Source organism: Oncorhynchus mykiss, chromosome 10 (genome assembly GCF_057628025.1).
Source record: "Oncorhynchus mykiss isolate SJ-2025 chromosome 10, ASM5762802v1, whole genome shotgun sequence".
Classification (NCBI taxonomy): Eukaryota; Metazoa; Chordata; class Actinopteri; order Salmoniformes; family Salmonidae; genus Oncorhynchus; species Oncorhynchus mykiss.
In genome coordinates this window covers 63,687,670-63,713,341 of record NC_143031.1, presented here as the reverse complement: position 1 = coordinate 63,713,341, position 25,672 = coordinate 63,687,670, and the positions used below count along the sequence as shown (strand labels likewise).

At 42.8% G+C, this 25,672-nt stretch overlaps 1 protein-coding gene across 2 annotated transcripts in view; it reads right to left on the bottom strand.

Annotated features, from left to right (window-relative positions):
* Positions 1-4,341: 4,341 nt before the first annotated feature.
* The window catches only part of LOC110534686 (uncharacterized), a 30,889-nt gene continuing 9,558 nt past the window's right edge, over positions 4,342-25,672 (bottom strand). For both annotated transcript variants that reach the window (XM_090187510.1, XM_021619618.3), the window contains 4 exons: positions 21,275-21,439; positions 20,387-20,498; positions 20,091-20,188; positions 4,342-5,525 (listed from right to left, as the gene is read on the bottom strand). In XM_090187510.1, coding sequence (XP_090043636.1) covers positions 4,605-5,525; positions 20,091-20,188; positions 20,387-20,498; positions 21,275-21,439 — 1,296 coding nt within the window. In that variant the 3' untranslated portion in view covers positions 4,342-4,604. The remainder of the gene's footprint in view (positions 5,526-20,090; positions 20,189-20,386; positions 20,499-21,274; positions 21,440-25,672) is intronic.

The window sequence follows — 25,672 nt, the reverse complement described above, 5'->3', positions numbered from 1 at the left end:
GTCCATAACAAAAAGGGAGACGGTAGAGATTAGGAAAAACAAAAATATATTTATTAACTGAAGTAACGTAAATACAATTAACAACGGTGTGTGTAGTCAGTAATCAGTAGTGTAAGTGAGTGGTTGCGTGCATTAATGTGATAATGAGGGGTGTTGAAGCAAACAAACAAAACGGCCACAAAATGCCACAACCAAAATCTAACAGTGTGTCTGCATGGAGAGCGTCTCCTCAATGAATGTGGAAGAGGTGTATTTATCCCGGGACACAACCGAGCCCAGGTGTCCCATTTTGCTGACGACTCTCCCGGCTCCGCCCACCGACATCCTATTAAGAAAAACGAGAGCAAAGAGAAAGAATTCGGCAGACAAGAGTGGAAGGGTAGTCACAGTAGGCATAGGCTACTTTGTAGCTAGTTAACATTTGGTTGTACTCTTGGATTGAGCAGACCTTCCCGTACAATTCTGATTACTCCATGAAGGACATAACTCTACCATTCCAATTTACAATATAATTTAAGAACACAATACCCTTTTCAAACATCTTTCCCATAAATACAGGTATTTTATCAACCAGCACATTTGAGTTCAGCCATAATATTTGTTGTAATATTTGTTCTATCTTTTCAGGGGGATGAAATTGACATTGTAGCCAGCTCTGCAATGCTTGTTTGAAAAAGAGAGATACTTTGAAAAAAGTACAATTTTCAATTAATTAAGAAAAATGAGAGCAAAGAGAAAGAATTCGGCAGACAGAATGGGGGGGTCGTCACAAATGAAACATGGCAATCTGCACAAAGGCAAAAAGGACATTTTTAAACAATGGATGAGCTTTTCTTAGTAATCTACTTGAGAACCATTTAGCGTTCAAGTAAAACTTTTGAATAAGTGAAGCTTTTAGAGAGGTTTAGTGCTTTTATATTTAATCCTGATTTGAACCACACAGATTAATGAGCCAAATCTCTTTTTTGTCAACTTTCATATTCAAAAGGTTCCGCCTTCCTTGCGAATGATTCCCGACTATTTGCACATTCAGATTGAAATGTTTGTTAATTAATATCATCACACCCTTCAAGTCCTTTTGTCCATGACAGAAAACTATTTCACCACCCCATTCCCTTTTCCACGCAACTTCATCTAAGGATGTAGAGTGAGTTTCCTGTAAACAACTTCATCTAAGGATGTAGAGTGAGTTTCCTGTAAACAACTTCATCTAAGGATGTAGAGTGAGTTTCCTGTAAACAACTTCATCTAAGGATGTAGAGTGAGTTTCCTGTAAACAACTTCATCTAAGGATGTAGAGTGAGTTTCCTGTAAACAACTTCATCTAAGGATGTAGAGTGAGTTTCCTGTAAACAACTTCATCTAAGGATGTAGAGTGAGTTTCCTGTAAACAACTTCATCTAAGGATGTAGAGTGAGTTTCCTGTAAACAGTATATGTTATATTCCTTTTTTTTTTGCCATGTAAAGACAGATCTTTTTTTATAATCTGCCAAACCATTACAATTATAACTGGCTATACTTATTTCACCTCTTACCATAACTAGATACTATTCTCAGTCTAAACTGACCATAATTAGTGCTTGTAAAGTTACTGCCATCAGAGGTATTATGAAGGTCAAAACTAGAGCTTTCAAATGTCTGATATTTAGAATTCAAGAAATAGGTTCTAGCAATATTTGTTTTATTCCCTTGCCTGTTTGCCTGTGAGCCAATACCGCAGATGTTAGAAAATTGAAACAAGGTATTATGTGTGTAGTAAATCTGAGTAGGTTGATGTGTATGATATTGGATGTAATTTATGATGTGTGTACAATCTCTGTATAAGACTATAATGTGTGAAGTCCAAATAAATAATAACTCTGCCAATTTGCATGGTTGAGTGTCTGTGTGTAACATGTAGTGTGTATAGCCTTAATATTAATTATGATAATTGTAATCCATATCATATCACCGTCATAGTTGCATCATAATTACCTTTAACATAATTGAAAAACACATCCCAGCATTTCCATACCAATTGACATCTCTTTCATGATCATGTGAAACCTCTAGAGACGGCTTCACTACAGTACAAATGTATTTCGTACAATATGTTATTACTCCTCAATGCCCCAATTCTGATATCTTCCCCTTGCTTGTTGTAAACGTATATAAACTTGTAGACAAATACATTAAAAAGATATACAAACAATAAACACATTAAATTATAAAACAGTTTGACAAGAGGGAGAGAAGAGAAAAGAGAGGGTGAGAAGTGAGCGAGATTAGGTGTGTGTGTGTATAAATCCATATGTGTAAGCAAGCATGTAATTGAGTACGTGTGTGTTCATATCCACTTCATAATGTTCAGATATTTTTACAGTTCCCATACCTTCTTTTCTTTCGTAACCTGAAGTCCCTGTAGAATTTAGTACAGTCATGGAGTTATGGAGCTGTCTCGGAATAGCTGTCCATCTATAAAGAGTTTGTCCATAATGATAAAGACACACTTACCCTTCTCCCTTTGTTGTTTTTGTACTGGATACAGTCTCTTACGACATTCGTTTATCTCCCTTGGAAATTGGTCATTGAGACCGAATTTGGTCCCTTTAAGCTCCCTTCCCCTGCTTTTGATCAGCTCCTTTTGTTGGTAGTGCTCAAATTATGCGATGATCGGTCGGGGACCCTTGGTCTTGTCGCTCTGAGCTCCAAGTCTGTGTACTCGGTGGAAAGCCACCTTGTTTACAGTCTCTATAGGAAGTTTCAAGGCGGATTGCATGAATTCTCTGGATTATTGGATGGGTCCTCAGGAATCCTGGGAAAAAAAGTGTTCACGCATGCTACGACTTTATATGTCTAGTAGTGACTCCATCACCCTGTTTTCCCTGAATAGACCATCCTTGTTGGAATCGTGGATTTTTAACCTTGGCTGTGAGTGTCTTGTTTTCTCTTTGGAGCGTGATAATTTCCCTCTGGCTGAATTCCAAACTCCCCCTCAGCCCTGCTACCTCCTCACACAACTTTTCCAGTGTTACATGGATTCCAGCCAGAGCACTAGCCTCTACTTCAACGGTAAGCAAATCGTCGTGTTTGTAGATTAATCCGTTTTTCTTTCCTTTGTGTTATTTTGTGAGGTAGTCAGATCTTTCCATGATGGAGTAGGTTGTTCCTCTATAGCGTAAAGCTGTTGGTAATCGTCGATTTCCCTCAGGATCTCCTTAATATCCAGGTTGGCTCTTTACTGTAACCAGTTGTTTTACAAAAAGATAACAAGTCTTTCCCCCAACGACGACAGGTGTCTGCAGTACAGCCACCTAGCACTCGCAGAACACACGCAAAAAAAAAGGAACACAAACTTGCAGTCCCAGCCTTAACGGCTAACCGCATCGTGGAATCCTTAGCAACAAAACTTTAGTTCTGGTTAAAATTTATTTAATTAAAATGTTTTAACATAAACAACAAACCGAGTGTAGACAGTACAATGTTCTGTTGCGCGCTCTGATGACGTATCTGATTACGAACAGTGCTGTTCCTATTTTCCTGTCCCTTAATTGTTTGAAACGTGGACGTTTTGTCATATTATGAGGCATGTCTTACCTTGATTTAAAGTAACACAGCGAAAATCCCACCATATAAACAGGGAGTCAATTATTTTATAGCAACTTCATCATATTCTCCAGTTTTATTGGTTTTCTTTCTTTCATTGTCTAGCAGCCAAGGCATTATCCTTGTCATATTAGCAACCCATGATAGTTGTTGCATCTTTAGAGCTCCCCTATTTTTACATTTCTAAACAAACCATCTGTCCATCAAATCACTTGCATGTGGAGTGCACATATTAGAAAAGTGTTTTCCCGCAAATTGCATTTTTGAACATTCGCACTTAGGCCTAACGCCGTGTGCACATTGCTGCACCTAAAATGTGAAGCAATAATAGTTTATCAACATTTTATGCTAAACATTCTGATCTGTTCCATCAGCCTTATTGATGCAGCGTATACCTCCACTGCACTACTTTGATACGCATCGTGGGGATTAAGAAGCGAGTATACTCAGTGCACACTGAAAAATAAGTGGGTATAGGTGTATAACTGCATATATCCTACACTACTGCAAAGCATGGACTTTTGCCCAAATAAGAAAAGGCCAGAGAGAAGACAAGACACATCACTTCCATTTAACACTGAAAAGAAAGGATCTCATTGGTTGCCGTCAAAGCTCAAAGGGTGTGGCTAAATTAAAAAGGTACGCTGTTCTTTGAAATACAGTACTGCTTCTTATAATACATGTAAAATCTGCTATTTTCAGTATCTTTCAAGCTGCGAGCAATTTGTTTAGAAAGAACAGTGTGTTAACAAGAATAGAGTAGAAAGTTATAGAACAACTTTATTCCATCATCACCTCAGCAAGGTACATTTTCAACTGTTCTTGTTTTAGCCTAGGTTTATGGTCTCTCTCTAAAAACATGCATTTACTCAAGCCTGTTTCAAATGACAAGTTAACAAAGGGTTAATAAGGGGTATGTGGTTAATTACCCTTTTTACCCCAAGACACTTCACAATATAACTATGTCAGCTAAAGAATGGTTTCCTGAGATCCCCTGTGTACATCTCAAGCCCCACTGCTACGATTTCTCCCCATTGTGGACACTCCTATGCCTGATGAGGTTACTCCGGAAGGGGAAGCTCTTGTAACATAGTTTGCACTTGAAAGGCCTCTCCTTGGTGTGAACGGTCTGATGCTCCTTCAAATAGTTTGCCCTAGTAAAGTGCTTCCCACATGTGGCGCAGCTGTACGGCTTGTCGCAGTCAGTCCTAATATTCGGCCTCCCACGTTGTGACCCAATGACACCAGAGGAGGTAGAAGCAGGAGTTTTTGAGCTCCCTCCTTGACCACTTGCCATTGTTTGGGTGTTGCTGGGATTGTGTGCTATGTTATAGGCTAAATACTTCTCGTGGTGAATGCCCATCCTGACCCGGTCTGTATTGGTGGGGTAACCATGAGGTAACTGAGGAAGGCTAGACCCAGGCCCAGGATTTCTATGAACCCAGTCACTAGGCATTAGACAAGACCCTGAAGGAGAAGACAAACTTGCTGATAGACTACCACCAGGGGGGTCTCCCACCACTCTCTGTGAAGACTGAAGCCCAGGGTGACCTGCTCTGTTCATCATGGATACTGTGGTGTTTTTATCATAGGAACAGGAGGGTCTATCTCTATCAGCCCCATGCCCTGCTTCATCCCTGCACTGAGACTGTGAAGAGAAGGGTCCGGGCTGCAGACTGGATCCCTGACTGGAGCCTCCGTCTCTCTGATGACCATCAGGACTGAGGTTGTTCAGTCCACCTGTCCACTGGTTGTGTTCTGTGTGGTGGTGGAGTCTCTGTCCCTCGCGGTTCGGTTCCGGTTCTGACTCGGGGAGGAAGAGCGACGGCTCCTGATCCAGGATCCTGATCAGGGGCCAGGTTTTGTGACACGCCGCTTCAGAGGTCCAGTCTCTCCCGCCAGCAACACTGGATATCAGCAGGTCCTCATGGACCGCAGACTGTAAACACAAATTGTACAGAAGAGCAAATAAAAGGTTTATATAAGAAACTCTTTATTGTAGACACAGAAACATGACATGATATTATAAAATGTTAACCACAGTCAAGCCCATCTCTAAACACTGTGATTCAAGTACCCAACAATATGGAGCCATTGGAGTTTATCATAAAAAAATTGCCATATTAAGTATAATGGAAACTCAGTCCCTGCAATGATACAAAAATAACCAAGTCAGTCAACACATTGTTAACTTTGACCATTTTGTTGAAATTAAATACAAACACTCACATAAGTACTTTGCATGTGTGTGATGCGTCTAGTGCCATAGTGTAGTGGTAGTTAGTGATTGCCGCATGCCTGCTTGTTGCTTGCTACTTTCTGCTTTCAGCTACTGCCGCTGGCTAACCCCAAGCAACTCTGTGTAGCAAAAGGAGGAGCCATGTGCAGTGCATTCAAAAAGTATACAGACCCCTTCCCTTTCTCCACATTTTGTTATTTTACAGCCTTATTTTAAATGGATTAAACAAATAAAAGTCCTCAGTCTATACACACTACGCCATGATGACAAAGCCAAAACAGATTTCTAGAAATGTTTGCACATTTATAAAAAACAAAAACAGAAATACCTTATTTACATACGTATTCAGACCATTTGCTATGGCACTCAAAATTGAGCTCAGTGGCATCCTGTTTCCATTGATCATCCATGAGATGTTTCTACAACTTGATTTGAGTCCACCTGTGGTAAATTCAATTGCTCGGACATGATTTGGAAAGGCACATACCTGTCATATATATATATATATATATATACACACAGTGCCTTGCGAAAGTATTGGGCCCCCTTGAACTTTGCGACCTTTTGCCACATTTCAGGCTTCAAACATAAAGATATAAAACTGTATTTTTTTGTGAAGAATCAACAACAAGTGGGACACAATCATGAAGTGGAACGACATTTATTGGATATTTCAAACTTTTTTAACAAATCAAAAACTGAAAAATTGGGCGTGCAAAATTATTCAGCCCCTTTTCTTTCAGTGCAGCAAACTCTCTCCAGAAGTTCAGTGAGGATCTCTGAATGATCCAATGTTGACCTAAATGACTAATGATGATAAATACAATCCACCTGTGTGTAATCAAGTCTCCGTATAAATGCACCTGCACTGTGATAGTCTCAGAGGTCCGTTAAAAGCGCAGAGAGCATCATGAAGAACAAGGAACACACCAGGCAGGTCCGAGATACTCTTGTGAAGAAGTTTAAAGCCGGGTTTGGATACAAAAAGATTTCCCAAGCTTTAAACATCCCAAGGAGCACTGTGCAAGCGATAATATTGAAATGGAAGGAGTATCAGACCACTGCAAATCTACCAAGACCTGGCCGTCCCTCTAAACTTTCAGCTCATACAAGGAGAAGACTGATCAGAGATGCAGCCAAGAGGCCCATGATCACTCTGGATGAACTGCAGAGATCTACAGCTGAGGTGGGAGACTCTGTCCATAGGACAACAATCAGTCGTATATTGCACAAATCTGGCCTTTATGGAAGAGTGGGAAGAAGAAAGCCATTTCTTAAAGATATCCTTAAAAGTGTCATTTAAAGTTTGCCACAAGCCACCTGGGAGACACACCAAACATGTGGAAGAAGGTGCTCTGGTCAGATGAAACCAAAATTGAACTTTTTGGCAACAATGCAAAACGTTATGTTTGGCGTAAAAGCAACACAGCTGAACACACCATCCCCACTGTCAAACATGGTGGTGGCAGCATCATGGTTTGGGCCTGCTTTTCTTCAGCAGGGACAGGGAAGATGGTTAAAATTGATGGGAAGATGGATGGAGCCAAATACAGGACCATTCTGGAAGAAAACCTGATGGAGTCTGCAAAAGACCTGAGACTGGGACGGAGATTTGTCTTCCAACAAGACAATGATCCAAAACATAAAGCAAAATCTACAATGGAATGGTTCAAAAATAAACATATCCAGGTGTTAGAATGGCCAAGTCAAAGTCCAGACCTGAATCCAATCGAGAATCTGTGGAAAGAACTGAAAACTGCTGTTCACAAATGCTCTCCATCCAACCTCACTGAGCTCGAGCTGTTTTGCAAGGAGGAATGGGAAAAAATTTCAGTCTTTCGATGTGCAAAACTGATAGAGACATACCCCAAGCGACTTATAGCTGTAATCGCAGCAAAAGGTGGCGCTACAAAGTTTTAACTTAAGGGGGCTGAATAATTTTGCACGCCCAATTTTTCAGTTTTTGATTTGTTAAAAAAGTTTGAAATATCCAATAAATGTCGTTCCACTTCATGATTGTGTCCCACTTGTTGTTGATTCTTCACAAAAAAATACAGTTTTATATCTTTATGTTTGAAGCCTGAAATGTGGCAAAAGGTCGCAAAGTTCAAGGGGGCCGAATACTTTCGCAAGGCACTGTATATATATATATAAGGTCCCACAGTTGACAGGGCATGTCAGAACAAAAAACAAGCCATGAGGTCGAAGGAATTCTCCATAAAACTCCGAAACAGGATTGTGTCGAGGCACAGATCTGGGGAAGGGTGCTCAAAAAATGTCTGCAGCATTGAAGGTCCCCAAGAACACAGTGGCCTCCATCATTCTTGAATAGAAGAAGTTTGGCACCATCAAGACGCTTCCTAGAGCTGGCCGACCTGCCAAACTGAGCAATCGGGGGAGAAGGGCCTTGGTCAGGGACGTGGCCAAGAACCTGATGGTCACTCTGACAGAGCTCCAGAGTTCCTGTGTGGAGAACCTTCCAGAAGGACAACCATCTCTGCAGCACTCCACCAATCAGGCCTTTACGGTAGAGTGGTCAGACGGAAGCCACTCCTCAGTAAAAGGCACATGACAGCCCGCTTGGAGTTTTCCAAAAGGCACCTAAAGGACTCTCCGGTGTGATGAAACCAAGATTGAACTCTTTGGTCTGAATGCCAAGTGTCACGTCTGGAGGAAACCTGGCACCAACCCTATGTTGAAGCATGGTGGTGGCAGCGTCATGTTGTGGGGATGCTTTTCAGCGGCAGGGACTGGGAGACTGGTCAGGATCGAGGAAAAGATGAACAGAGCCAAGTACAGAGAGATCCTTGATGAAAACCTGTTCTAGAGCACTCAGGACCTCAGACTGGGGCGAAGGTTCCCTAAGCACACAGCAAAGACAACGCAGGAGTGGATTCGGGACAAGTCTCTGAATCTCCTTGAGGGGCCCAGCCAGAGCCCAGACTTGAACCCGGTCAAACATCTCTGGAGAGTCCTGAAAATAACTGTGCAGACAACTCAGGGTCCTAGCTTTGGATGCAGAGAGAGTGGCACTGTCCCAGCGCAACAGCTCTCCCACTATAATCAACTCACGCACAGGTATCTCGTGCTTACACCACAGCCCTACAGCAGTGGAGGAATGGCGAAGGGACAGGGAGAGATGTTCACTGGCAGTCATAGCCACGAACCTGTATATTGTCGGTCCAGGATATTGGCCACTCATCTTCGTAACCAGGACAGAGAAAATGTTCAGCAGCACCTTGGATATCTGAGCAGCCCTTTTTAGGACAGCACTGTTCAACCTAACCTAGGGAAGGGGCTAGAAAAGGTGTCTTAGAAATTGCCTGCCCTACTGAATCTGGCCAGCTTACTGTGGCTGGAAGATCATCCCCCAAATGGTAGAAACACAAGCAATGGGCCTCCAGAGTGGCGCAGAGTGCAGACTCTGTCGCAGCCGGCTGCAACCGGGAGACGCATGGGGCGACGCACAATTGGCCCAGCATCATCCAGGTTAGGAGTGGGTTTGGCCAGCCGGGATGTCCTTGTCTCATCGTGCACTAGAGACTGCTGTGGCAGGCCGGGTGCAATGCACGCTGATACGCTTGCCAGGTGTATGGTGTTTCCTCCGACACACTTGTGCACCTGGCTTCCGGGTTAACTGGGCATTGTGTCAAGAAGCAGTGCGGCTTGATTGTGTTTTGGAGTACACACGGCTCTCGACCTTCTCCTCTCCCGATTCTGTATGGACTGAAACTACCAATTGGATAACACAAAATTGGGGAGAAAAAGGGGTTAATTTTTTTTAGAAATAAACAAGCAATATAAACAAAAAAGGAAAACCAGTTAAACAATAAATGGACAAAAAACTGTCACACATCACGAGAGAAGAACTCCCTTGCTGTCCAGAGAACTGAGCAGATGTAAGATCGACATAGCAGCTCTGAGTGAAACAAGGTAAGCTGACGATGGCACCATCACTGAGTGTTTTTCTGGAAAGGGGAACCAAACGATGAAGACTAAATACAGGGGTTGGGACGTGCCATAAGAACCAACCTTCACAGGCACCTGTAAGACTTACCCTCCGGAATAAATGAGAGGCTAATGAAAATCAGGATTCCTCAACAAGACCAGGCATGCTACAATAATCAGTACCAATGCACCTACATTACCAAGCCCTGCCAATGTGAAAGAGCAGTTCTACTCATCCAACAACTCCCTGGAGTGACAAACTAATCATTGCTGGAGACTTCAATGCCAGGGTGGGGAAAGAGAGCACCAACTGGCAAGGAGTGATTAGCAAAGATGGAGTGGGAACCATGAGTGGAAATGGGCTCCTACTCCTGAGCAAATGCTCAGAGCATAGCCTCGCCACCATAAACACCATCGTTGGGCAAACAGACAAGTACAAAACTACATGAATGCACCAAAGATCCAAGTACTGGCACCTGATGGATTATATCATTGTGCGACAGACCGACATTAAGGATGTCAAGATTACAACAGCCATGCATGGCGAAGAGTGCTGCACATAGAATGGTGAGAGTGATCCTTGGTATACACACCGTGCCAAACCACCCAAGACGGCACATAAAAATCTACACCCTTCCCAGGGAAGCTGCAAGATGCACACCGCAAGGCTCAGTTGCAAGGCAGCTTGGATACTCAACATGCAATCTACATCAACCCCACGGATACCCCTTCGGAAAAATGGGAGTTCAAAGAGACTGTACAGGAATCAGCAACAAAACTCCTTGGCACTAAAAAGAGAACCCACCAAGACTGGTTCAATGACAAAGATGACGAAATCACGATGCTCCTGAAGGAAAAGAACACTGCATTGTCTTTACAAAACAACCCCCAATCTGCCTCCTAGAGAAACAAGTTCAAACACTTGCAGCAAAGACTGCAGAAACAGCTCAGATCGATGCAAGATCAATGGTGGATGGGACTAGCAGAATGCACACAAATGTATGCAGACACACACTGCACCAAACAGTTATTTGAATGGCTGAAAACCATTTAGGGACCGGTGAAGTCTTGCACATCACCTCAGATCAGCAGATGGCAAAACCCTCCTCAGAGACAAAACAAGTATTGCAGAGGTGTGTGGAACACTTAAGCAATCTCCTGAACAGACCATCCACTGTCAACCCCACAACCATAATAATAGACATAGTCTATTGGTAAATAGCCCACCCATTTTCACCTACCTCATCCCCATACTGTTTTTTATTTATTTACTTTTCTGCTCTTTTGCACACCAATATCGCTACCTGTACATGACCATCTGATCATTTATCACTCCAGTGTTAATCTGCAAAATTGTAATTATTCGCCTACCTCATGCCTTTTGCACACATTGTATATAGACTCCCCCTTTGTTTTCTACTGTGTTATTGACTTACTCCATGTGTAACTCTGTGTTGTCTGCTCATACTGCTATGCTTTATCTTGGCCAGGTCGCAGTTGCAAATGAGAACTTGTTCTCAACTAGCCTATCTGGTTAAATAAAGGTGAAATAAAATTTAAAAAAATAAAAATAAACCCGATGCCCCAAAAGGCCATCCAACATCACCTGGACGAACCACCTACACTTGAGGAAAATGAAAAAGCTATCCCCATGGTATCGAGTCATTCTGAGTCATCCTCAATAGGTGAACCTCTCAGAAGACAACCTCCCAGAAGCGCAATGTGGATTCAGGCCTGGTCACAGTGGACATGATATTTATCATCAGGCAAATACAAGAAAAATGTATTGAGCAAAAGATGGACCTCTACTACATGTTCATAAATCTCACCCAAGGCTTTTGACACGGTGAACAGGGGGATTATGGAAGATCCTCCACAAATTTGTCTGCCCGCAAAAACTAGTCAAAAGTATCCATGTACTCCATCACGATGCAAGGCCAGATCCACTGTGGTGGTGATATCTCTGAAGCTTTTCCCATCTCCAATGGCATCAAGCAAGGATTTATCTTGAGCCTGATGCTGTTCAACTTCTTTCACTGTTGTCCTCAATCTCGCCACGAAGGACCTTAACAAAGAATCTACATCAGATACAGGGATGATGGTTCAATCTACAACCTGTGCAGGCTAAGAGCAAAGACCAAACCACAAGAACCCTCTATGCTGATGACTGTGCCCTACTTGCGCACACAGAGGCAGACCTCCAGTATTTATCAGACAACTTTGATAAAGCTTGGGAAAAAACTGTAATCATCAACCATCAACCCTGTCCAACCCAGTGGTCTCCAGCATCCACCTAAGTGGATCCGAGCTCCAGAATGTCGCCCACTTCACATATCTGGGGAGCACCATCTCCAAGGACGGCTCACTTGACCAAGAAATAACTAGCAGAATTCAGAAAGCAAGCCAGTCATTGGGAAGGCTGAGGAACAGGATAACACCATCACTCTTTCCACAAAAGTGAAAATCTACAATGTGGTAGTCATCATAACTCTGTTGTATGGCTGTGAAACTTGAACCCTGTACAGTCGCCACTTCAAACAGCTGGAGACATTCCATACTCCATCTCTGAGATCAATTATGGGTATCCGGTGGCAAAGCAAGGTCTCCAACCTGGAGGTACTGCAGAAAGCTAACAGCACCAGCATTGAGGCTACCAAAAACAGAACCTCAACTTCTGCAATATCCAGCCCAGCCAACTCACAGACATTTCCTCTACCCGATCCATCTGGCACTCAAACGCTCACCACATTTCCTCTACCCGATCCATCTGGCACTCAAACGCTCACCACATTTCCTCTACCCGATCCATCTGGCACTCAAACGCTCACCGCAGTAGACTACTTTGAGCGGGACAGAAACAACTATCTGCAGCCAGAGAAAAGCGTCATACCCGCACAACCGCGCTCACAACACCACCAGAAGCACGTCTGTCCCTCATGCTTCAGTCTGCTCTTCAAAACGGACTCCTGAGCCAATCAAGAACCCACAACAGAAATGACATCCACGAGTCGTCATCGTCGAAACCGACGAACTACTAGAGAGAGATAAGGGAAATTCAGTCCCTGCAATGATACAAAAATAGCCAAGGCAGCCGACACCTAGTTAACGTTGTATTTACAAAATGGTCACACATACTCACATAACATGAAGTACAGTACTTTTATTGCACAAAATGATATGTGACAAGTAGAATAACTTTTGTCACTATGGTAACACTTGACCTTTTCTGTAAATCTGGTACCCTTGCATTGATAAAATTAATTTTAGAATACTTAGGAAAAGGTTCAACATTACAGTACACACATCTTTACTTTACTACTCCATGTCAAGTAAACATTAATTAAGGCACTATCATTATTTGACTATAAAACACCAGTATCAACCTAAGGTTGTCACTCTTCATCCGTGAAGCATTTTCACAGAAACCATCACACCAACCATCACCATATAATCTACTCTGCCTCATCATCATAATAATACATTATATTTGGCAGATGCCTTTCAGAGAAATATTACATTAAAAGTAGGCCTTCATTAAATAAAGTGCTGTACGAAAGATCATAAAATCAAGTGCATCAATCCAATTAATATTTAAATAAAGGACCAGATGAAACAGGTCAGATAAAAAGAGGGAGGGATTGGGTAGAGGATACGAATATGGTTTAGGGTAAGGTTTTATGTTTAAGGGGTAGGATTGGGAATAGGATCCGGACCCGGTTTTGGGTGCGGGTTAGGGGGACACATATAGTGCATTAGGAAAGTATTCAGAACTTTTGACATTTTCCACATTTTGTTACGTTACAGCATTATTCTAAAATTGATTACATTGTTTTTTCCCCTCATTAATCTACACACAATACCCCATAATACCCCATAATTTTTTTGCAAATAAAAAATAAGTAACAGAAATATTCAGACCCTTTACCTAGTACTTGGTTGAAGCACCTTTGGCAGCGATTACAGTCTTGAGTCTTGGGTATGACACTACAAGCTTGGCACACCTGTATTTGGGGAATTTCTCCCATTCTTCTCTGCAGATCTTCTCAAGCTCTGTCAGGTTGGATGGGGAGTGTCACTGCAAAGCTATTTTCAGGTCTCTTTCAGGTCTCTTCAAAGATGTTCGATCAGTTTGAAGTCCGGGCTCTGGCTGGGCCCCTCAAGGACATTCAGAGACTTGTCCCGAAGGCACTCCTGTGTTGTCTTGGCTGTGTGCTTAGGGTCGTTGTCCTGTTGGAAGGTTTACCTTTGCCTCAGTCCAAGGTCCTGAGTGCTTTCGATCAGGTTTTCATCTAGGATCTCTCTGTACTTTGCTCTGTTCATATTTCCCCATAGCACGATGCTGCCACCACCATGCTTCCCCGTAGGGACGGTTCCAGGTTTCCTCCATATGTGACGCTTGGCATTTAGGCCAAAGAGTTTACTCTTGGTTTCATCAGACCAGAGACTCTTGTTTCTCATGGTCTGAGAGTCCTTTTCGGTGCCTTTTGGCACAGTCCAAGCAGGCTGTCATGTGCCTTTTTACTGAAAAGTAGCTCTGGCCAGTCTACCATAAAGGCCTGATTGGTGGAGCGCTGCAGAGATGGTATCCTTCTGTAAGGTTTCCCATCTCCACAGAGGAACTCTGGATCTCTGTCAGAGTGACCATCAGGTTCTTGGCCACCTCCCTGACCAAGGCCCTTCTCCCCTGATTGCTCAGTTTGCCCTGGCGGCCAGCTCTAGGAAGGGTATTGGTGGTTCCAAACTTCTTCTACTTAAGAATGATGGAGGTCACTGTGTTTTTGGGGAACTTCAATGCTGCAGAAATGTTTTGGTACCCTTCCCCAGATCTGTGCCTGGAAGCAATCTTGTCTACCGACAATTCCTTTGACCTCATGGCTTGGTTTTTGCTCTGACATGCACCGTCAACTGTGGGAGCTTACATAGACAGGTGCGTGCCTTTCCAAATCATGTCCAATCAATTGAATTTATGACAGGTGGACTCCAATCAAGTTGTGGAAACATGTCAAGGATGATCAATGGAAACAGGATGCACCTGAGCACAATTTCGAGTCTCCTAGCAATGGGTCTGAATACTTATGTAAATGTGTTATTTTTATTTATTTTTTATAATGCGCAAAAAAATCAAATGAATTAAATTAATTAAAATCGCACCCATCTACACACAATACCCCATAATGACAGTGACAAAAGTGTGACATTTTTGCAAATGTATTAAAAATGAAGTACAGAAATTTAATTTACATAAGTATTCACACCCCCGAGTCAATGCTTTGTAGAAGCACCTTTGGCAAAGATTACAGCTGTGAGTGTTTCTGGGTAAGTCTTTCAGAGCTTTTCACACCTGGACTGTGCAACATTTGCCCATTTATCTTTTCAAAATTCTTCAAGCTCTGTCAAATTGGTTGTTGATCATTGCTAGACAATCCGTTTCAGGTCTTGCCGTAGACTTTCAAGTAGGAACATTAATTTTCCACTCAGGAACATTCATTGTCTTCTTGGTAAGTAACGCCAGTGTAGATTTAGCCTTGTTTTAGGTCATTGTCCTGCAGAAAGTTGTCTGGTGGAAAGCAGACTGAACCAGGTTTTCCTCTAGGACTTTGCCTGTGCTTAGCTCTATTCCATTTATTTTTATCCTGAAACTCCCCAGTCCTTCACGATTACAAGCATACCCATAACATGATGCAGCCACCACAATGCTTGAAAATATGGAGAGTGGTACTCAATAATGTACTGTATTGGATTTGCCCCAAACACAACAGTTTGTATTATGCAGTATTACTTCAATGCTTTGTTGCAAACAGGATGCATGTTATGGAATATTTGTATTCTGTACAGGCTTCCATCTTCTCACTCTGTCTATTAGGTTAGTATTGTGGAGTAACTACAATGTTGTTCATCCATCCTCTGGTTTTTCTTATCACAGCCATTAAACTCTGTAACTCTTATTAAGTCACCATTGGCTTCATGGTGAAATTCCCGAGAGGTATCCTTCCTCTACGGCAACTGAGTTAGGAAGGACGCATGTATCTTTGTAGTGACTGGGTGTATTGATACACCATCCAAAGTGTAATTAATAACTTCCTCACGCTCAAAGGGATATTCAACGTCTGCTTTTTTTTTTTAAATTTACCCATCTGTCAATAGCTGCCCTTCTTTGTGAGGCATTGGAAAACCTCCCCACTCTTTGTGGTTGAATCTGTGTTTGAAATTCACTGCACGGCTGAAGGATCTTACAGAAAATTGTATGTGTGAAGTACAGAGATGAGCTGGCCATTAAAAAATCAAGGTATTATGTGACTTGTTAAGCGACTGTTTACTCTTGAACTTACAGTGGAAGTCGGAGGTTTACATACACCTTAGCCAAATACATTTAAACTCAGTTTGTCACAATTCCTGACATTTAATCCTAGTAGGAATTCTTAGGTCTTAGGTCAGTTAGGGTAACCACTATTTTATGAATGTGAAATGTCAGAATAATAGTAGAGAGTGATTTATTTCAGCTTTTATTTATTTCATCACATTCCCAGTGTGTCAGAAGTTTACATACACTCAATTAGTATTTGGTAGCATTGCCTTTAAATTGTTTAACTTAGGTAAAACATTTCAGGTAGCCTTCCACAAGCTTCCCACAATAAGTTGGGTGAATTTTGGCCCATGCCTCCTGACAGATGGTGTAACTGAGTCAGGTTTGTAGGCCTCCTTGCTCGCACATGCTTTTTCAGTTCTGCCCACAAATTTTCTAGAGGATTGAGGTCAGGGCTTTGTGATGGCCACTCCAATACATTGACTGTGTTGTCCTTAAGCCATTTTGCCACAACTTGGGAAGTATGCTTGGGGTCATTGTCCATTTGGAAGACCAATTTGTGACCAAACTTTAACTTCCTGACTGATGTCTTGAGATGTTGCTTCAATATATCTACATAATTTTCCTGCCTCATGAGCCATCTATTTTGTGAAGTGCACCAGTCCCTCCTGCAGCAAAGCACCCCCACAACATGATTCTGCCACCCCCGTGCTTCACGGTTGGGATGGTGTTCGTCGGCTTGCAAACCTCCCCTTTTTCCTCCAAACATAACGATGATCATTATGGCCAAAAAGTTATATTTTTGTTTCATCAGGCCTGAGGACAAAAAGTACGATATTTGTCCCCATGTGCAGTTGCAAACCTAGTCTGTTTTTTTTATGGCGGTTTTGGAGCAGTGGTTTCTTCCTTGCTGAGCGGCCATTCAGGTTATGTCGATATAGGACTCGTTTTACTGTGGATATAGATACTTTTGTACCTGTTTCCTCCAGCATCTTCACAAGGTCCTTTGCTGTTGTTCTGGGATTGATTTGCACTTTTCGCACCAAAGTACGTTCATCTCTAGGAGACAGAACACGTCTCCTTCCTGAGCGGTATGACAGCAGCGTGGTCCCATGATGTTTATACTTGCGTACTTTTGTTTGTACAGATGAACGTGGTACCTTCAGGCATTTAGAAATTGCTCCCAAGGATGAAACAGACTTATGGAAGTCTACAATGTTTTTCTGAGGTCTTGGCTGATTTCTTTTGATTTTCCCATGATGTCAAGCAAAGAGGCACGGAGTTTGAAGGTAGGCCTTGAAATAAAAATTATGTCAATTAGCCTATCAGAAGCTTCTAAAGCCATGACATCTTTTTCTGGAATTTTCCAAGCTGTTTAAAGGCACAGTCAACATAGTGTATGTAAACTTCTGACCCACTGGAATTGTGATACAGTGAATTATAAGTGAAATAGTCTGTCTGTAAACAATTGTTTACAGACAGACTATTTCACTTATGTCATGTGTCATGCACAAGGTAGATTTCCTAACTGACTTGCCAAAACTATACTTTGTTTACAAGAAATTTGTGGAGTGGTTGAAAAACGAGTTAATGACTGCAACCTAAGTGTATGTAAACTTCTGACTTCAACTGTATTTAGGCTTGACATAAAAGGGTTGAATACTTAATTCCACTTTGACATTATGGGGTATTGTGTCTGTAGGCCAATGTAATTGTGTAACAACAAAAATGTGGAAAAAGTCAAGGGGTGTTAACTGAATACTTTCAAGGCACTGTAGCTATACTGAGAAGACACAGGGGTCGGGGGGTTAAGTAGGACAGAGTCAATGACAGACCGCAGGCAATAGGCATCCTTGAAGAGATGTGTTTTTAGGAGGTTTTTGAATGAGAATACTGTGTCTGCATATTGTATGTGTGTGGGGGGGGGTGCATTCCAGAGCCTGAGGCAGAGCAGTTGAAGGTTCAGGCAACCATGGTGGAGAGGCGGCAGGTATTCTAGCATTTAAGAGTATTGGGCCAGTAACCGAAAATGTTGTTGGTTCGAATTCTTCAGCAGACTAGTTCAAAAATCTGTCGATGAGCGAGGAAATTAATCCTAATTGCCGTCAATAATGGCTGATCCCTGGCTGTGACCTCACTCTCCCAGGGTGTCTCAGATATAAAAAAAAACATATTTCCATTTCACATCTAACACTGGTTAACCTCTAATACATGCAGTGAAACAGGACAAATATAAGCACCCCCTATTTGACCTGTGAATGGGGGGTGACATGGAAACCAGCAGAGGAGGAGCAGAAGGGGCACGTGCTGGGTGAAGGTCAGAGAGGTAGGTGGGTGCCAGGTTGTGGGGTGCTTTGTAGGTGTCTGTCTTAAAGTTAATACGGGATTGAACAGGGAGCCAGTGTGGATTGATGAGGATTGGTGTGATGTGATCGGTTGATCTGGCGCAGGTGAGGATTCTGGCAGCAGAGTTCTGGACCAGTTGAAGTCGGTTGGTGAGTTTGGGAGGCAGAGTGTTGCAATAGTCCAAACGGGAAGTGACGAGGGCATGGATGAGGGTTTCGGTCCAGAGTGACACCGAGGCTTTTGACTTGTGTTGACAGAGGGACCGGGAAACTATCTATGGGGATGCTGAGGTTGTACTGGTGTAAGTAGGTGGTGGTGGATGTCATGGATTTTCAGGAACTTGTAGCACTGTTCAGGGGAGGAGTCTGCAGGGAAGCTGTCAGGAGGCTGAAGTAGGCGGTTCGCTGTGGAGAAGGGGACTTTTTGGTTGTTTTTACCAGAGTTGATGAGGTCGGAGTAGTAAGATGTTCTTGCAGCTGAGAGGGCGTTCTTTTATATTTTAACAGGTGATCTGTTTGTGCTTGAGAAGGACGTACCAGACCAGTCCTCTTGCAGCCGTCCACTGGCTTTTAACTGGCGTAGCTCGGCGGCGTACCAGGGAGCAGTGAATGAAAGAGACTGAGCAGGTTTTGATGGGAGCGAGGGAATCCAGGGAAAAGGAAAGGCAGTCATTGAGGTTAGTGATGAGGGGACAGGGAATAAGGACTGGGGTATGTATTAATAAGGCTCATGAGATCAGTGGGCTTTATGTCATCATACTCATCTTTTCCCTCAGTTCAGCTCTTCCAGTTCCTTATACATCCAAAACCAACATAATTAACTACAAACTAACTAGTACTACATTACATGTCACTATACACTATACTATACATTGGCCATGAGCATTTTCTGCTGGTGTATCCTGAGGTAGCTCCTCTCTGACAACCTCTTCCTGCAGTGCGTACAGGCAAACATTCTCTCTCCTGTATGGACCTTAAGATGATCTTCAGGTGGGAGAACCTCTTCTCACACTGGGTGCAGCTGTAGGTTTTCTCCCCCGTGTGGACCCTCTGGTGCCTCTTCAGGTTGAACGAGCGGGAGAAACTGGCATGGCACAGGTGGCAGCCGAATGATTTCTCCCCCATGTGTAGCCTTTGGTGGAGCTCCACCTGTTTAGGGAAAATGAAGACTTTCCCACGGGAAGCGCTTCTCTTTTCCACCAGATCTACTGACAGTGTTACTACTACTGTCATTTGTCAATGGGCTTGTGTATCCATTTAGTGTTGAGCCACTGGCATTATCTGAGGTCTGGTTTAACAATAGGAGAGTGTGAGGAGAACGAAGGCCAGGTAGTGTCTGTGATGTCACAGGGTCCATGTTCCAGTTGATAGATCCTATAGAAGGCAGGCTGTTAGGGGGTTAACCTGAGGAGTCATCAGTCTCTCTGAATCCCAACTATAGGAGCAGGACGGAGCATCGCTAGCAGAGTCTGTGTCTGTTCTCTCCTACCCCTTACGGACACCTCCCCGTCCCCGCAGACCAAATCCACGCCTCGCCCTGGTCTCAGCAAGTCTGTTGTCATGGAGACTAAGTTCAGATGTGGTTTTGTGTTCTACTGTCTGTTTCTGGTTGTGGTTAACAGTGTTGTTCCCCAGCCCAAAGTTGAGGACGCTGTCCCATCCACTGACCTCCACTATGTTGTCCCGCGGGCCCTTGGCTGCACCTGTCTGGGTCTGGGAATCCAAGATGGCCGCCCAGTCTCCTCTGTCATCCTCCAACCAACCACCTGCAGAAAGAGGTTATAAAATAAACATGGCAGAGAGAACTTTACATATGTTTTTTTTTTGGTCAATTACCTGGTCAAGTTCATACGTTGGGGTTTTTTATTTAAACATAAAATTGCATTGATTTCATTTTATGTAAGTGCACCACTATTCCCATTGAAGTATATCTATTATGTTCTGTATATGTATGTCTCCCTTACCTTGCTCCCCCATCTTTAGTCCACTCAGCAGATCAATGCTCTCTGGTCCGTCTTCTATCGTCTCCTCTTTGACCAGCAGCAGATCAGGCTTCCCATCCTCCATGTCTACTGACTGTAAGAGATACAGAGTGAGAGGATGTTGGATCAAGAATGAGGGATTGCTATGAGTATTATGCAAACGTGTTAATTGATTTGATTAGTTGACAGTCTTTAATGGTTTGATAATTCAAAGACATGGTCCCACACTTAAGACAAAATGAATCAAGACCTGGGCCCGTATCCACTGTTGGGTTTTGAGAATGTGAAATATACTTATTCATATCACTGACGGAGTGCTGAAGTTTAGAGGGTCTACACCAGAAGTTAAGGGTTATAGGAGGAAGGTATATAGTGTGTGCAATTAAGCTTGAAATGTGTTGAGTGCAGAGAAGCGATTACATGTGGCAGGCATTGATAAGGGAAGAGAGCCATGGATTAGTGACGGAGGGGGGTTGAGGTCAGGTCAGCTTTAGGGAGAAATAGAAGTTTATGGCCCATATCACTAGTGTCCTGCCTAGCAGTAAAGAACAATGTTTGTACAGATGGGTAGGAGGAGACTCAGCCTAGGAGAAAGGGTTAAATATCAGTGCTTGTGTGAAATGTCTTTTGTCTGAATCCAGCTGTTTGGTTAAGCTTCTCTAGTGTCCGTCGAGTTATTTACTCTGAAAATAAGAACCTAACACCACAAAGCATCTAAGAGTAAGAGTGCTGATCCCCACTTGTCTATATAGTCTTATTCATTAAGATCTAAAAGGCAAAGACAAAACTGATCCTAGATCAGCACTCTGATCTTTGTGGATACGGGCCCTGACCTAATACCATTCAGACAGTAGTTCACAGTGGGCTCACCTCAGTGAGACTCTGTGTGGTCCTGTGCTGCTCAGCTGGTTCCTCTGTGGGTTCAGGAGGAGGTGTTGTCTGGTTGTCCTCCATGACCACGGTCCCCTCAGGGTTCCCCAGACCCTCCTCACACCCCTCCTCCTTCACCAGCAGCACCTCTGGACTCTCCTCCTCCTGGAAGAGACAGGTGATACAGACATACACTCCCTCAGGTACGTACACACAGATAATAAACACTTTCAACATGGAGTGCTTACCCATCCCCACTGTTTGAGTCCTATACTGTAGTTACAGAATGACTTCATTGTTAAACCCATCATAGTGGACATAAGATGTTGTGGTGTACATTTTGACGTGTACAGTAGGTGTTTGTTAGTGTGTGGATATATTTTTTATATTTAAGTGTATATTGGTTATATAGCGCTGTCATGTTTATGCAGAATAGACTGAGATCAGATGTGATGCATACTAAATAGAGTCCCAATGAAAGTCTGATTAAAACATCCCATTTTGTGTTCATTAAACAAACAAGTTTTAAATGACACCATATGAAAACCACACATACCCGTCTCAACAAAAAAATTTGCATGAACTTGATAAACTGTAGGGGCTGTGGTATATGGAGGGGGTGGTATATGGCCAATATACCATGGCTAAGGGCTGTTCTTAGGCACGATGCAACGCGGGATGCTAGGATACAGCCCTTAGCCGTGGTATATTGGCCATATATCACAAACCCCCGAAGTGCCTTATTGCTATGATAAACTGGTTACCAACGTAATTAGAGCAGTAAAAATAAATGTTTTGTCATACCCGTGGTATACAGTCTGATATACCATGGCTTCAGCCAATTAGCTTTCAGGGCTCGAACCACCCAGTTTATAACAGGCTATAGGCCTAGGCTATACAAAGTGCTCGGAGAAGCACAGGGAAAAGTTATACGTCTAACTTTTCTAACGAGTTTTTGCGCTGCTGGGATGTTGTAAATAAAAACTAGGCTACACTGCAAGTGATATTCCAATCATGAGCCCTGGCCTTCCCTGCTCTTGCTGATGTAAACCTTTTTGTGCTGTCTAACTAACGGCTGTGCTGTGTATGGTGGCACTTCACGAGGCAAGTCAAAGGCTTCTTCAGAAAATCATTTTTGATTTGTCCATAATATGCAATATACTGTATCTGTGGAGGGACTGGTAAAGGGTGGACCTAGTGCTATTGTAGGATTTAACTGTACTGATTGATTTTGACACTGTTGTCTGTGGTGATAGTTAACTGTGGAGAGGACCGTATTATGATTTTTCAAAGCCGACACCGATTATTGGAGGACCAAAAAAAAGGCCGGTGCCGATTAATCGGCAGATTTTTAAAAATGTATTTGTAATAATGACAATTACAACAATACTGAATGAACACTTATTTTTAACTTAATATAATACATCAATAAAATAAATTTAGCCTCAAATAAATAATGAAACATGTTCAATTTGGTGTAAATAATACAAAAACCAAGTGTTGGAGAAGAAAGTAAAAGTGTAATATGTGCCATGTAAGAAAGCTAAAGTTTAAGTCCCTTGCTCAGAACATGAGAACATATGAAAGCTGGTGGTTCCTTTTAAGACGAGTTTTCAATATTCCCAGGTAAAAAGTTTTAGGTTGTAGTTATTATAGGAATTATAGGACTATTTCTCTCTATACCATTTGTATTTCATATACCTTTGACTATTGGTTGTTCTTATAGGCACTTTAGTATTGCCAGTGTAACAGTATAGCTTCCGTACCTCTCCTCGCTCCTCCCTGGGCTCGAACCAGGAACACAACGACAACAGCCACCCTCGAAGCAGCGTTACCCATGCAGAGCAAGGGGAACAACTACTCCAAGTCTCAGAGCGAGTGACGTTTGAAACGCTATTAGCGCGCACCCCGCTAACTAGCTAGCCATTTCACATCACATCTTTACACCAGCCTAATCTCGGGAGTTGATAGGCTTGAAGTCATAAACAGCAGAGCTGCTGGCAAAACGCATGAAAGTGCTGTTTGAATGAATGCTTATGAGCCTGTTGGTGCCTACCATCGCTCAGTCAGACTGCTCTATCGAATCATAGACTTAATTATAACATAATAACACACACAAATGTGAGCCTTAGGTCATTAATATGGTTGAATCCAGAAACTATCATCTCGAAAACAAGACGTTTATTCTTTCAGTGAAATACGGAACCGTTCCGTATTTTATCTAACGGGTGGCATCCATAAATCTAAATATTCCTGTTACATTGCACAACCTTCAATGTTATGTCATAATTACGTAAAATTCGCGTTGGACTAGTTAACTGTAAGGTTGCAAGATTGAATCCCCCGAGCTGGCAAGGTAAAAAATCTGTCGTTCTGCCCCTGAACGAGGCAGTTAACCTTCCGTTCCTAGGCCGTCATTGAAAATAATAATGTGTTCTTAACTGACTTGCCTAGTTAAATAAAGATTAAATAAAAAGTGTAAAAAAAAATTAAAAAATAATCGGCACAATCGGTGTCCAAAAATAACGATTTCCGATTGTTATGAAAACTTGAAATCAGCCCTAATTAAATCGGCCATTCCGATTAATCGGTCAACCTCTAGACCGTACTGATAAATGCATAGATCTGAATAACTTGACACAACAGATGAGAAATTAAAATAATGCTGTTGAACCACCAAATCTGAAACAAATTGTATGGGGGTGGCAGGGATGTTGGGGAGGACCAGAAAGTTAATCATACATTTTTTTAAATACATTTTTTGGTTACCATGCTATTTCAATGGCAATACATTCTGTTATGCAGCATAATGAAAAGATTGGAAAACTGTTTGTCACTAAACGTAGTGTCAAATCTTAGTCATATTTGGGACAAGAATAGAGGTCATATTTAGACATTCTATTGCTAGTGACAAGGTGAAATTAAACAAAATGGTACAAACAGAGAATGTATATGAGGCCCAGCTACAAAACCTACTGTCTGTAGAGAGTTCAAATGAGCGAATGTCAACTGCTCAGAGAATGCCAACTTAATATGCAAAATGTACACACTTTTGAGGATAAAGAGGTCTCCAAGAGTGTCAGTGGTGCAGCCACCCAAGATATTGGGAATGAATACTACCACATAGAGACAAATTTGTAGTAGAGGGTTATCAGATGAGGAAATCGTAGTGGTGGGCACCAATATCGATAATTTTATATAATATCAATACCATTTGATATTGATTTGAGTGAGGCATATCGTGATATTTGTTTATTCTTCCTTTGAACCTACACTGTTCTCTAAAGAAAGCACACATGACTGTTCCTGCATGAACAAAACCCTCTCACTGCTTAGCATACTTAAAAAAAACGAACACTGAAACAGGCTGCCTAGCATACTTAATTGCCTGCTGATGGACCGTCAATTGTGGATGTCAGTGTGTGAACAGGCTGTGGCTCGGGTAGTAGTTGTCCTTTTTGGCATTCCTGTGACATCAGGTGCTGTAGGTGTCATGGAGGGCAGGTAGTTCGCCCCCGGTGACACGTTGTGCAGACCGCACCACCCTCTGGAGAGCCTTGTGGTTGAGGGCGGTGCAGTTTCCGGTACCAGGCTGTGATACAGCCCGACAGGATGCTCTCAATTGTGCATCTGTAAAAGTTGGTGAGGGTTTTAGGTGACAAGCCAAATTTCTTTAGCCTCCTGAGGTTGAAGAGGTGCTGTTGCGCCTTCTTCACCACACTGTCTGACCATTTCAGTTTGTCTGTGATGTGTACGCTGAGGAACTTAAAACATTCCACCTTTCCACTGCTGTCCCTTCGATGTGGATAGGGGGGTGCTCCCTCTGCTGTTTCCTGAAGTCCACGATCATCCCCTGTGTTTTGTTGACGTTGAGTAAGAGTTGTTTTCATGACACCACACTCCTGAGTGCACTCACCTCCTCCATGTAGGCTGTCTCTTCTTTGTTGGTAATCAAGCCCACTACTATTGTGTCGTCTGCAAACTTGGTGATTAAGTTGGAGGCGTGCATGGCCATGCAGTTGTGGGTGAACAGGGAGTACAGGAGGGGGCTGAGCACGCACACTTGTGGGGCCCCAGTGTTGAGGGTCAGCGAAGTGGAGATGTTGTTTCCTACCGTCACCACCTCGGGGTGGCCCGTCAGAAAGTCCAGGACACAATTGCACAGGACGGGTTGAGACCCAGTGCCTCCAGCTTGATGATGAGCTTGGAGGGTACTATGGTGTTGAATGCTAAGCTGTAGTCAATGAACAGCATTCTTACATAGATATTCCTTTTGTCCAGATGGGATAGGGCAGTGTGCAGTGTGATGGCGATTGCGTCATCTGTGGACCTGTTGGGGCGGTATGCAAACTGAAGTGGGTCTAGGGTGGCCGGTAAGGTGGAGGTGATTTGATCCTT